Here is a 14,877-nt window from a genome sequence, read left to right as displayed (position 1 = left end):
AGGAGACATTATAATTCAATGCAATGTGAGATCCTAGATTGAATCCTAAAGCAGAAAGAAAACATTAGTGGGAAAACTAATCTCTGAATAAGATCTATAGTTTACTTCAGAGGTCATAAAACGGTTTATGTAAAAAGCTTGATAGTAAATATTTTTGACTTGTGGACAACATGGTCTCTGTTGCAACTACTCGTCTCTACTCTGCCATTGTACATATGTGAAAACAGTAAATTAATGAATATGGCTGTGTTTCAATAAAAAGCTTATTTATAAAAACAGGCAGAGGATCAGATGTGGCCCACAGGTGCAGTTTGTAAACCCCTGGCTTAGTTGATAGTATCGTACCAATGTTAATTTCCCGGTTTTGATCATTGTACTATGATAAGGTATTAAATCAGAGAAGCTAGGTGAAAGATACACAGAACTCTGCACTATCTGTGTAACATTTCTGTAAATATAGAATTGTTTCAAAATATTTTTTTAAAAATCTATCATAACCTGAGATCAGAATCAAAGTTCTATTCCAGTGAAAAAATGGGAGAACATAAATGCTAACAGAAATGCTATAAATGGGAGAACATAAATGCTATATAGAATATGTGGGGGGAGAAGGGAACAGAGTTATTGTTTAATGGTTAAAGAGATTCCATTTGGAATGATGACACGTTTTGGGGACAGATAGAAGTGATGGTTGCATAAAAATGTGTATGTACTTAATGTTACTGAATTGTACACTTAAAAATGGGTAAAATGGTAAATTTTATGTTATGTATATTTTACCACAATAAAAAAAACGAATAGTTAAGCAACTGGAAAGCTGGGAGAATATCAAAAACACACATATATCCCTGCATTCACACACAAAAAAATCCTGTAATTAAGTATAATTTTAAGCCTAGTATTAATTTTTCACCCAACATTTAAAAATTTTTGAAATCTACCAAAAATTTGAAAGAATTATTGAATGAACACTTGTATGCCTTATCCTAAATTCACTTATTATTAGCAGTTTACCACATTTGCTTTTTTCCCTCTCTCTACACACACACACACACACGCACGCACACACCTTTTCTTACACTGAACCATGTGATATTATATGCGGAGGACGACACTTTACCCCTACGCATAAGGATAGTACCCTACATAACTAAATACCATGATCACATCTGAAAAAAAATTATTATCATCTAATAAAAAGGCAATATTTACAGTTTCAAATTGTCACTAAAATAATTTTGTAACATTTTTCTAATTTAGGAGAAAATTAGAGTTCATATGCTGCACTTTGTTCTTATGCCTCTTCAATGCATTTCAATTTAATTCAACTACATTTAATAAGTAGACTATTCACTATTGATTTTTCCCATCTCTCAATTCAAATTTCCAAATAATATAGGAACACCAGAATTTACAAAACTCAGAAAATCATGCAACTTCAACTATATATCAACCACTATGATCATAATCCATATTAGAAACACAAATATGATGGGATTTTAGAAGTTTACTCTCTCCTACACAAACAAAAAACAACAACAACAAAATCACCTGGGTAATAAATTACCCACAGAATCAGGCAGTAGAAACACAGATCATAGAAAATTCAGGTTTTAATAAAGCAAATCTCAAATGTAATCATATATAATAAAAGGGTCTATATATTGAACTAAGCCTCAGAAGCAAAATCAATATTGCCCCTTTTGTTGAAGAGGCACAGGAATCCATGTTGTGATATATATAACATGTTAAATCACACAGTTCCTTTATAGAATCTGTAAGAGCTTGCAGCCATATTGCAAAGAACTTTATAAGACAGGCCGGGCGCAGTGGTTCACGCCTGTAATCTCAGCACTTTGGGAGGCCGATGCAGATGAATCACGAGGTCAGGAGATGGAGAACATCCTGGCTAACATGGTGAAACCCCGTTTCTACTAAAAATATAAAAAATTAGCCGGGTGTGATGGCGGGCGCCTGTAGTCCCAGCTACTCAAGAAGCTGAGGCAGGAGAATAGCGTGAACCCGGGAGGCGGAGCTTGCAGTGAGCTGAGATTGCGCCACTGCACTCCAGCCTGGGCGACAGAGCGAGACTCCGACTCAAAAAAAATAAATACATAAAAAATAAAAATAAATAAATAATTTTAAAAAATGTATAAGACAAGTAGTCACAAAATGATGCACTATTATTTATTAACATGAAAATGTCCATAACATATATTAATTGTATATGCGTGTGGCAAGAACTTCTTCCTCCTCATCTTTAGTGAATAACTCTTGCCCAAAAGCCCTATAAATGTTTAGGATTCCAAGACTATGTCCTTAGCTTTCCATTTGTAAAACATTACAACTCCACTGAATAACCTCAACTAGTTTTGTGATATTGTACATATACCATGAAAACTCTAAAAACCTGACACTCATTGTAGACTTTTCCCTTTCATATCAATTAAGAAGACCTAACAATTCAACCTCCTATAAGACTTAAGTCAATCTTCCTCTTCTCCAACAACCCCATTTGTTGTTAATGTATATTTTACCACATCAACTACAGCAATACCTTCCAAACATTCAGTGCCTTCATTCTCACTGAATAATAAAGAACTAATCTAATCATATGATATCTTTGATTAAAATCTTTCAATAGGAAAAAAAGTGGTCATGCTGAGGTTGTGATTCTTGGGTGTTAGTAATCAACACCTTGTTCCTTGATCTGGGTGCCCTACGTTTTCATCAAGATGTCTACCTATTGATAACGTGCACTTCTTTGTACATATATTTCAAATAAAACATTTTTTAAAGTGGTGGTAATCCTCTATGATTATACTAAAAACTGCTAAATTGTATACTGTAAATGGGTGAACTGTGTGGTCTGTGAGTTATATCTCAATATAGCTGTTATACAAAAAGTTTAAAAATAAGACCAGTACAGTGGCCCACGCCTATAATCCCAGCACTTTGGGAGGCCAAGGTAGGTAGATCACCAGAGGTCCAGAGTTCAAAAATAAATACAGTAATTAAAAAAATACATTTTCAATGGCTCTGCATCCTTTAGAGCCTATTATATTTCCCAAACACTTGCAAAAATGCGTTCCTATTCCTAGGTGGCAAAAAAGAGTTCATCTGCCATCCATGGGTTGGGTACTAACAATAGTCTTCAAAATTTACCCCTAGTCATCAAAAAGCCAAACAACAACAACAACAAAATTCTTTGTACTTTTTGTTACCCAAAATTCACAGGCAAAATTTACCCAAATTAATTGCAACTTCTACTCTTCTACAGGAAAGCACTATGTTTTTGCAGTTTTATATGCAATCTTATACTTTCTACATAATGTTTATTTTATTAAATCATATTTACTTCTCTTTATAATCTAAAGGTTAAAAATATTCTTTGTGTCATCTAAAGTTTCTGGTTTATCTTCCCACTCTAAATTATTACTTTTAATCTCATGTGATAGTATACCTGTTGCCAGTGTACTGACATTTGCTTAATATAGTTGGTCAATTGTTTGAGTAGATATGCTTAAATTTCTTTCTTTTTTTTTTTTTTTTTTTCTTGGAGACAGAGTCTCACTCTAGGGCCCAAGCTGGAGTGCAGTGGTGCTATCTCAGCTCACTGCAACCTCCGCCTCCCGGGTTCAAGTGATTCTCCTGCCTCAGCCTCTCGAGTAGCTAAAACTACAGGCGTGTGCCACCACACCCAGCTAATTTCTTGTATTTTTAGTAGAGACAGGGTTTCACCATGTTATCCAGGATGGTCTCAATCTCCTGACCTTGTGATCCACCCGACTCAGCCCCACAAAGTGCTGGGATTACAGGTATGAGCCACCGTGCCTAGCCATATACTTAAATTTCATTACTATAATTAGTTTACAAAACCAGCATGGTTTTTTTGGTTTTTATTTTTGAGACAGGGTCTCACTCTGTCACCCAGGCTGCAATGCAGTGGTGCAATCACTGCTCACTACAGCCTTGACCTTTGGGGTTCAGGTGATCCTCCCACCTCAGCCTCCCAAGTAGCTGGGACTACAGGTGCACACCACCACGCCCAGCTATTTCTTCTATTTTTTGCAAAGATGGGGTTTCCCTATGTTGCCCAGGCTGGTCTTAAACTCCTGGGCTCAAGCAATCTGCCCACCTCAGCCTCCCAAAGTGCTAGGATTACAGGCATAAGCCACTGTGCCTGGTCCAATATGTTCTTTACATTCAGCATTAAAATGTCTTACCCTTTCTTCTGTTTCTGCCTTTGACTTCTTTATGCTCTTTAGGCTTTGTCTTTTTTTCTTCTCCAGATTCTCCATCACTCACAGTCAGTTTGTGCCTCAAAAGCCTATGTCTGTATCTTGGCTTCTTAGATTCTTCAGAATCTGAATCTGACTCTGAATTGATTTGATTTTTTGCTTCTAAATGAAGAAAATAAATCAATAAAACCTTCTTCAGTCTTTAAAATGTCTTGTAAATCTATCTGACTCAGAATTGATTTGATTTTTTGCTTCTAAATGAAGAAAATAAATCAATAAAACCTTCTTCAGTCTTTAAAATGTCTTGTAAATCTATTTTGCCTGTTGACAACTACTGCAACTTACGAAAAAAATCAGAGTTATACACATACTTTGGTATCATTGGTGTTATCAGGTAATCTCACACATCAGACCTGACATATTACTATTATTAAATATTGACTAAATATCACCTATATATTTATAGAACCTTTTATAAGGTATAAAATATTTTGCTTTGAAAATCATCTGTTTAGGGCCTGGCGCGGTGGATCACGCCTATAATCCCAGCACTTTGGGAGGCCGAGGCAGGCAGATCACTTGAGTTCGGGAGATCAAGACCAGCCTGATCAACATGGAGAAACTCCGTCTCTACTAAAAACACAAAATTAGTAGGGTGTGGTGGCACAGGCCTGTAATTCCAGGTACTCGGGAGGCTGAGGCAGGAGAATCACTTGAACCTGGGAGGCAGAGGTTGCAGTGAGCCAAAATTGCGCTACTGCACCCCTGCCTGGGCAACAAGAGCAAAACTCTGTCTCAAAAAAAAAAAAAAACCAAAAACAAAAACAAAAAACAAAAAATATCTGTTTATTGGCAGTAACTGATAAAATTAGAGTAACTTCCATAATTATTACAAGATATTCAAGAGAAGTCATGGTAACAAAGTTTTAAACATTTTCATGAACTCTAAATGCTTGTATTAAGAGATTTCTTTTTTTTCTTCTTCTTCTTCTTTTTGAGATGGAGTCTCGCTTTGTCACCCAGGCTGGAGTGCAGCAGCACAATCTCGGCTCACTGCAACCTCTGCCTCCCAGGTTCAAGCGATTCTCCTGCCTCAGCCTCCTGAGTCGCTGGGACTACAGGCACGCGCTACCACACCCAGCTATTTTTAGTAGAGACAGGGTTTCACCATGTTGGTCAGGCTGGTCTCAAACTCCTGACCTCAACTGATCCACCCGTTTTGGCCTCCCAAAGTCCTGAGATTACAGGCGTGAGCCACCACACTCAGCCATAGTAAGATATTTCTTGGTCAGATATTCTTCAAAGACTAAATTAGTCAAGGAATCAAACTATGACATTATAAACTTCTCTTTGGGGAGCTCACCCTCATCTCCTGGGTTTTCTTCATTTTGTTTTCCAGTTCTTTTTTTCCCTTCTTCTGGCTCATCATCTGAAGATCCATCCTCATCAGAGGAAAGATTGGCTTTAATTTCTTCTAAAAGCATCTTCTTGGCAATTCTTGAGAGTAAAAAAACAATAAAAAAAGAACTATATATCTGGGGGTGAAATATACCAAATTAAAAACAAAAGCAGACTTCTTGGCATCAAAATAGAAATAAATGTGCCAATAGATTTTATATTGTAAATAAACAATTAGCAAAACCATGTTTTAACCTAACCTATAAACAAAAACTTTTGAAAATGTTCTTTACACTTATTATTTCTCAATTTTATACAATTCTGCAATATACTGAAAACTCTGAAGGACATATTCTATTGACTATTTTTACTAATTGCAATTCGATGCTGGATAACCTTCCAATCCTCTATTTGCTTTGCTGACATCATCCTACAACTACAATGTCAGACAGGTCAACAATAGTAAATGAACTTGTTCAGATACATGGCATTCCAAGATAAAACTCCACGAGAGGTTTAATTCAACAGCAAAATATATTCTTGGAAAACCAATGTGTAATAAACCACTATATAATAACACCTTGCCTCAAACTAGAGGATGATAGTTTTGGACCTTAATTTCAATGTACTACATAAATTCTGTTAACCAGATGAAAGTATACACAAATGTTAAGTATTGCAGCAATAAATAATCTCTAATAATATTCAAGACAGGGGAAAGAAGGGACATGATTGCTATTAATTACATACATGGTAAAAAGAACACGAATTACCATAAATGGGTTACTTTAAAAAAAATAGTGCAGTTGTTTCACTCACAACAAAATTTCTCAAGATGCTCCTCAAAGACCAATTTGCTAATGGAAAAATCAATTACTAAAAGCATAAGAAAACACTACTTTTACTCCTACCATCATGTTAAAATAAAATATATTCCTAGGAAATCTCCATGTTTGTAGTCAAGAAAAATAACTGAAAAAGTAAGATAAAAGCAATCATACAGCTTTTGTGCAAGACAAGATGTTTTGATAAGTCTGGGTATCCTTTCAATACAAATTCACAAATCACAGTAACAAGAAAATAGTTTATAGGAAAGTTCAAAAAGAAGATGGCATGATCCTGACAGTCTGCCATGAGCTAATCTGTATGGGATAAACATGTTCTCTGCAATCAGGACTGACTCTCTAGCTAAGTCAAAAACTTGTAGCTGGGATGATGGAACATTTGTTATTTCTGGATCTGAAACCCCTCTTTACACTTCTTAGCACACACCCACATTTCAATGAAGAATTCATTCAATGGCAGGAGATATTAATGCATGTTAGCTGCCTCCTAAATTTTATTTGACAGATAGATTGCTCATTACTATTCTTATTCAAAGATGCATAGCAAAGGCATCTAAATAGACTGAAGCAAAATAGCAATCACTTCCATAAATGTTTATTATATGCCTTTTGGTGCTTTCTCCCTCAAACAGATGGATCAGAAATATTTAGACAACACAGAGAATCATCAATTGCTAAAGGAAGCCACAGATGCGTTTGTTTTTCTGAGGATTTCTGCCCTGATTTGTATTTCAATAAAGTGAAGATTAGACCACACCAATTTAAATCTTACTAAAGTTGAGCTATAAAGTTTTGCTCTTACATTTCTAGATCAATGGTTTGCACACTGTAAGCTTTTCTAAAATGGGACAAATACAGGGTTGCCAACTTTTCATTTTGCCAAAAAAAGAAGTTTAAACCCAAATTCCATTTACTTTCATCATTTTATAAAATAAAGACTATTTACAACATACCCTCCCCAAATTAGGAAACAGTTTCAGAATAAAGGGAAACCCTTTAAATTGAAGAAATATATCTTTCTGGAAAAATTCTCTAAAATCATCTTTTTTAAAAAAATTTCAGCCAGGCATAGTGGCTCACGCCTGTAATCCCTGCACCTTGGGAAGCAGAGGCGGGCAGATCACCTGAGGTCAGGGGTACGAGACTAGCCTGGCCAACATGGTGAAACCCTGTCTCTACTAAAAATACGAAAACTAGCTGGGTGTGGTGGCGCGCACCTGTAATCCCAGCTACTCAGGAGGCTCAGGCAGGAGAACTGCTTGAACCTGGGAGGCGGAGGTTGCAGTAAGCTGAGATCATTGCACTCCAACCTGGGCAACAAAATTCCGTCTCAAAAGAAAAAAAAATTTTCATGGATGTTTATTACAATGTTGTCTGCAATAGCAAAGGGTGAGAAAATGTTTAAACATTCAATATCAGAAACTGATTAAATAGTATTATCACATGATTATCCATAAGAGATAGAAATTAAAATGATACTCTAAATAAGATTAATATAGAAAATATTTATTAATATTAAGTGAAAAAGTAATTTATAAACCACAATATAGTTCTATTTTATATATTTAAAAAAAACTTCTAAAATTTGTATGTCCCTAAAAAAGACCAGAAGACTCTAAAATAAAATGTTAGCAGTAAATTTCTACGTCTGGCATAGCACTTTTTTTTTTCTGTTGGTATATATTAAAACCATCTTTAGTAATACTACACTGTCATTTCTCATGAACCAGAAGAAACTTCCTCAAACTAATATGAATAATGAATTTTGGGACGAATAAATATATGTGTGTGTGCGTGTGTGTGTGTGTGTGTGTGTGTGTGTAAAATATATCAAGCATTGAACACTAGATTAGAAATGGAAAAACATAGGTTACTTGCAAGTACAAGGAGATCTCATACCACTATTTGAGTTGAACACTAAACAGCCAACAAAAATACAATTCCTAATCTAGTTACTTGAAAGGCTAGTTCAACAACATGATTTCAGTTTGTGTTTACAAGTTCGAAAAAAGTCTTTAAAAAATTCTTATTAACTATAAAGATTTGGTTGTTAATTGTAGGAAATCACATAATTTTTCTTCTTTCAAATCCTAGTCTCCAAAGAATATGTCTACTAAAAAATGGAAGGTCACAATATGTAAACCTACTTAATGCATTCTCAAGTTCTGGATTGTCATTAGACTAAGAAATGTGATGTACATGAGATAAGATACAATTGCATACCTATTAATAAATCATATAAAGTGAAATCAGATCCACATACTGTAGAATTACAACTTAGCGACAACTTTCAATAAGATCATAACATATAGAACAATCATAGTACATTCAGAAGCCAAAAAATTACAAACTTCAGGTCATTTTTCTCCAAATCACAAATTATATACAGAGTGATGGAGACTACCTGGCTAAAGGTTTTATTTTTGCTCTTTTAACACCTTCTGTCCAAAGGAAAACTTAATTTATAGCTATGTAAATTAAGCCCTAAAAAGAATAAATTGAATCATTTTGCATAAGTTATTACTGAAGTCCAATATGTCAAAGACCCAGTCTACCATAAACCTAGCCTGTAACATAATAACCTACATTTCAAAATTAGAACTTAATTTAATGGACCTAAGGGCTGAGGCTGACCTTCAACCTGAGTAGTCAGCAAGCATGTTGAAGTGAGATGTGTCCCATCTACAAAGCCTGCTGTGAGATGCTTTAAAGGGAAACTCCACTACCTTAACTCTGGAGTCACGGGCCACAGAGACTTCAAGGATATCATCACTTGAGAACCAGCTGAGGCTGGCAAAGCATCATTTTGGAGGCCTCGGCTGGACCCATGCTGGTATGCATGTGATGGATGTATAGTCATGATCCCTAGTTGATTCTGTTTGCTCTGAAGTTTCCTTTCTTGAGGCTTTCCAGGACGATGTACTGCCCCTGGAATCTCAATGCTCAATATTACATCTTGGGGCAGGTGTAGCATCCAAAGCAGTCACGACTCTATCAGAAGCATTAGAGGCACAGGCCGTGCCACTCTTGTGGCAGAAAACCTGGGCAGAGCCAGAAGTAATGGAGCCACTCCTCCATTTTCCTGAAAGGGAGGGAAGGGAGAGGGGGAGAAAGCAAAACAATATGGGAGGAAGGGTAAAAAACCCACAAACAAACAATGATCGGAACTGGCGCATGAGAAAATAAATAGGACCCCAAAACCCACATATACTAAGTCTTCCAAAGTACATAATGAACACCAAGATAACACCATTACTAAAAGAAAGCACAAATAAAATAATAAGAAGTGAGCCCAACAACACAATGACAAACAAGCAATCGGAAAAAAAAAAATAGGAGAAAGCCAAGAAAGCCTTTATTAACTCCAATCCTATCTAGAAAGGAAAAGAGTAATGTCTCTTGTTTAAGCACTCAAACAGGAAAGGAAAGTAAACCACCTCTTGCTGATAGGTAAATCAATAATTCAAAATATTGAGTTACTTAAAATGCAATCAAGAGAAGGACCTCTTGCACCAGGGAGCTTTTGAGCCATAATAAAAGCAATACAAAATATTAGAGCTAAAACGATGAACCTTAGAGTACAGCTTTGTCATTTTACAGATGATGAAACAGGCTTAGATATAGGAAATGACTCAGTCAAAGAAACAAAGCTAACTAGTGGCAAAGTCAGGAGTAGAACCTAAGATCCTAAATCCCAATCTGCTATTAATTTTACTGTGCCAGCACTATATCCTCTACTTGTTAACACTTGTACGCTAATGAGTGCCTGGGCAAATACAGATGATCCCTTTTTTTTAGACAGTCTTGTTCTGTCACCCAGGCTGGAGTGCAGTAGCGCGATCTCAACCTGGAGTGTGAGAGGCTCACTGCAACCTCCGTCTCACAGGTTCAAGCAATTCTCCTGCCTCAGCCTCCTGAGTACCTAGGACTATAGGTGCATGCCACCACACCCAGCTAATTTTTGTAGTTTTAGTAGAAACAGGCTTTCACCATGTTGACCAGGAAGGTCTCAAACTCCTGACCTCAGGTGATCCACCCACCTCAGCCTCCCAAAGCGCTGGGATTATAGGCGTAAGCCACGGCACGGGCACCCATTTTAAAAAATATGTGTATTTCGCATATTTCAAATTTGTGTATTCAGAAATGCAAGAATTCAAGCTTTAATTTTTATTTTATTTTAGAGACAGTCTTGCTCTGTTGCCCAGGCTAGAATGAAGTGGCACAAACACAGATCCTTGTAACCTTGAACTCCTGGGCTAAAGCAATCATTCTGCCTTGGTATCCTGAGTAGCTGGAGCTACAGGTATGTGCCACCATGCCCAGCTAATTTTTTTTTTTTTTTTTAGTAGAGACAGGGTCTCACCATGTTGCCCAGGCTGGTCTTAAACTCCTGGCCTCAAGTGATCCTCCCACCACAGCCTCCCAAAGCATTGGGATTGCAAGTGTGAGCCACTGCACCCAGTTTGATTTTTTAAAGACTAAAAAGGAGTTTTAAACATATTTAATCCAGTATGCACTCTAAAATGCACTGATAGGCCATCTGAGATACATTCTACAATTACCATTTTATCTTTTAAGAGGTTCTGAGAACAGGTTTGAAGAAAATTGCTGGAAAAAAAATATATTTTTAGAAGGCCAAAATACTGGGCATCCATAAACAAGGTGATAAAATTTGCTTAAAAATTTTTTGTGTACAATATCATAATAGAGTACTTAATTAACAGAATTCTATATAAGATAATAGGTTTAAATGCATGCACTTTAGAGGTACCTAAGTATATGTAGTACTAAAGCATCACACCATATTTTAAAGTTTGATATGTAAAATAATTCAAAGGAATATAGCCAAGGAATGTTAAATATTTTAGTAGGGTGTGAGGCTTTGTTTTAATAAATGTCATATATCTAAGGGATAGGAATTAAAAAACAAAACATGTGGCCGGGCATGATGGCTCGCGCCTGTAATCCCAACAATTTGGGAGGCCAAGGCAGGCGAATAACCTGAGGTCAGGAGTTTGAGACCAGCCTGGCCAACATGGCAAAACCCCGTCTCTACTAAAACTACAAAAATTAGCCGGGCGTGGTGGCAGGCACCTGTAGTCCCAGCTACTCAGGAGGCTGAGGCAAGAGAATCGCCTGAACCCAGGAGGCGGAGGTTGCAGTGAGCGGAGATTGTGCCACTGCACTCCAGTCTGGGTGACAGAGTGAGACTCTGTCTCAAAAAAAAAAAAAAAAAGTTATAGAATATGGAATTATTCAAAATTCATATTAGTATATATTTTAACTCAGGTTCAAAATTAGTATCAATATTAAGTTTTCTATTAAAAAATATGACTGGCCAGGAGTGGCGGCTCATGCCTGTAATCCCAGCACTTTGGCAGGCTGAGGCGGGCAGATCACTTGAGGTCAGGAGTTCAAGACCAGCCTGGCCAACGTGGTGGATATCTCGTCTCTACTAAAAATTCAAAAATTAGCCAGGTATGGTGGTGGGCACCTGTAATCCCAGCTACTCAGGAGGCTGGGGCAGGAGGATTGCTTGAAACAGGGAAGTGAAGGTTGCAGTAAGCCGAGATCATGCCACTGCACTCCAGCCTGGGTAACAGAGCGAGACTCTGTCTCAAAAAATATATATATATATTTTATTTTTATATATATTATATATATTATATATTATATATAAATATTATGTATATATAAAAAAATTAAGGCACAAGGATCTGTACCCCAAAATGGTGGAATTCATGAGGTAATAATGAAGTCGCCAAATAATCAAAACGCTAAACAATGGTTTGAAACATTTTTTTTAGTCACAAATCCTGCAATGTGGGTAGTTAATTAAAAGCAGCTCTGTATCCTTTTTGGTGAGGGTACCAGGAAAATTAATATCAAATGACTTTTTTAAAAAATCTTGGGAGTAGAATAAAAACTATGAAATTAAGAACCCACAGTTATTAATAATTCATACAGACTCTTATGTTTCAATAGGCCTGAATTATTACATGTGTATTCCCTCATTTTATACAAAAATTTAAACCAGTTTTAGAGGCATTTTAACAAGAAAAAACATATTCAAATTAATATGGGAAATTTGATCATATTAAATAACTAGTTCAATATTTTTATACTTGAAAAATGAAAACACAGAATTTACTCATCTCAATTTATTTTGAAATTTCAAAGTTAAAGACAAAGGATATTAAGTCAGAAAAATGAATCACTTTTGCTAACACTAGCAATCCAAATTCTCTCCTTTTTCTTTTTTCTTTTTTTCTTTTTTGAGGAAGACCTATTTCTTATTTTCTGGAAGTTCCAATATCACCAAAGAACAGAGAACAAGAAAGAAACACTGGTTATAATGTTTAAATTTTGACCATAAAAGGACAAAGGTCACCACTACACATCATATGTCTTTCCTTACTTGGAATTCTAGTAGAAAAAAGAAAGCCAAAAACAACTACAGCCAGTTTAGATATCTACAAGTAGATCCTATCTACTGGCTGGACACCTGTGTTGTACTTAAATGACTTGCAATACTTACCTGCGCTATATAGACAAAGGAAATTGAAAAAAATTACCATAAAATTGCTAGATATTTAAATCTCTTACTCAAATGGAAAAACAAGTAAAATATTTAATTTAAAATGCCACCTTTGTCTTTCAAGTACAATAAAGGAGAATCAAAGAAGTTTTGCTAACGAAACAGAACTACCACAAAAAAAATCAGGAAAAAAATAATTCCAAATTTAGCAAATTTGCATAGAGAATAGACAACATGTGTAGGAGAGAGACATTTGAAAAAGTGTTTAAAATGAAAGCAAAGTGAACATCAAATGATTAAGGGACTTGTGATATACCCATGCCATTAACTGTGCTGAAATCAAGTAAACAATCATTAAATATCTTCTTAGGCATAAATAACATCCAGAAATCATTAGTTTCCTCCAAAAATATGCTAGATTAACAATATAGAGCCTTCATCAACAGAATACCCACACCAAGCCAGTAGGAAAAAAAAATCATTAGCATATTTTCTAGTTTGAAATGCAAAATTATTATCAAATGATACAACAATAGTTAGTTGGAAATTTAAAATGCTATGGTCTTGTCCCAATATAATTAAATAGAACAATGGGGCAATTTTTTTTTAGCAATCTCCACATCAAATTTAGCTTCTATGAAAAAAAAAGCATTCAGTCGCACCCACAGAGAAATTATGAGAAAAAATGTGGAGTATTACTAGACCCAATTAAGCACATTTCAACAATAAAATAAATGTGTTTGTTGGGGGAGCAGACATCCATGTAGAAATCTCAGCTCTTAGTCAAAGTTGTCAGGGAGAAAGAATGCTAATTTAGAAAAACCTAGCAATTTGGTCTCTTGCTCTCAAAAGTTCAACTGTAAATATTTTTCACATCCTGTAAAATAAACGAATAAAGAAATTTCAAAAGATAATTTTTGGGGGGATAAATGGTCTCTTCAGTGATTGTTCGGTATGCAGTCTCTAAAGACAAGCCAAGTTTAATGACCTCAAAACTAATACTGTTAACACTTGAACACACTACTATCTTATTACTTGAGGCTCATTCCCAGTACAGATATTAAATTAAAATATATGATATTATTAGAAAATGTTTGGTCAAAATATCCCCATTTATATTGAACATATAGGAATTATGATGTATTTTCAATGCCAGCCTAATTACTGAATTGAAATAAATTATATGAATGGATGTCTTTTCAAAGAAAGAACCAATTTAAAATCCAATTAACAAGTATTTGAAAGGCCAATGAAACCCTATCCTAATGGTACATTCAAATATATTACTTTAAAATTACGTGTATATATTTGAAAACCTGACAACCTATTTGGTATTATTATTCTGCCATTGAAAAACCACATAAAGCCTAAGCTCTAAAAATTTGAAATAAAATTTCAGTTATATAAAATTCAAAATATATGATTAGTCTACTTTTTTTATAAAAAGCTAAACCAGAAACATACAAGTGTTGATCAACCTATAATATTTTGTCCTTGTTCACTAAGTAAATGCAATTAAATAGTAATTAATTTACAGGTTAGACCACTCTGTCTCATAATAGTATACATTTACTTTCAAATATGAGTGATGCTACATAATAGTATGCTAAAACAGAAATTTATTCACATTTACTAAAATACTCAGGATATGACTAAGTTTTTTAAATGACCTCAAAAGCTATCATAGCTTTAAAACTGAAAAAGTAAATAGTTAAATCTATTGCAAAACTTCCACACAAATATATTTAAGTATGTATGTTAGGGGAATTAAAAGCATTTACGTCCTAAATTTCAAAATTTCAAAACTTCTTTGGCTACAAACTAGCCTATATATTGTAATAACAAATTACGTCAA

The 14,877-nt window shown here is 35.2% G+C and overlaps 1 protein-coding gene across 10 annotated transcripts in view; it reads right to left on the bottom strand.

The window, feature by feature from the left end:
- The window catches only part of LOC105464243 (ATRX chromatin remodeler), a 284,777-nt gene that overhangs the window by 160,386 nt on the left and 109,514 nt on the right, over nt 1-14,877 (bottom strand). For 9 of the 10 annotated variants that reach the window (XM_011711962.2, XM_011711976.3, XM_011711969.3 and 6 more), the window contains 2 exons: nt 5,605-5,738; nt 4,227-4,403 (listed from right to left, as the gene is read on the bottom strand). In XM_011711962.2, the coding sequence (XP_011710264.2) occupies nt 4,227-4,403; nt 5,605-5,738 (311 nt within the window). The remainder of the gene's footprint in view (nt 1-4,226; nt 4,404-5,604; nt 5,739-14,877) is intronic. The other variant, XM_011711997.2, reaches the window with a different exon arrangement.

Source organism: Macaca nemestrina, chromosome X (genome assembly GCF_043159975.1).
Source record: "Macaca nemestrina isolate mMacNem1 chromosome X, mMacNem.hap1, whole genome shotgun sequence".
Lineage (NCBI taxonomy): Eukaryota > Metazoa > Chordata > Mammalia > Primates > Cercopithecidae > Macaca > Macaca nemestrina.
This window is presented reverse-complemented; position numbering and strand designations above follow the sequence as displayed.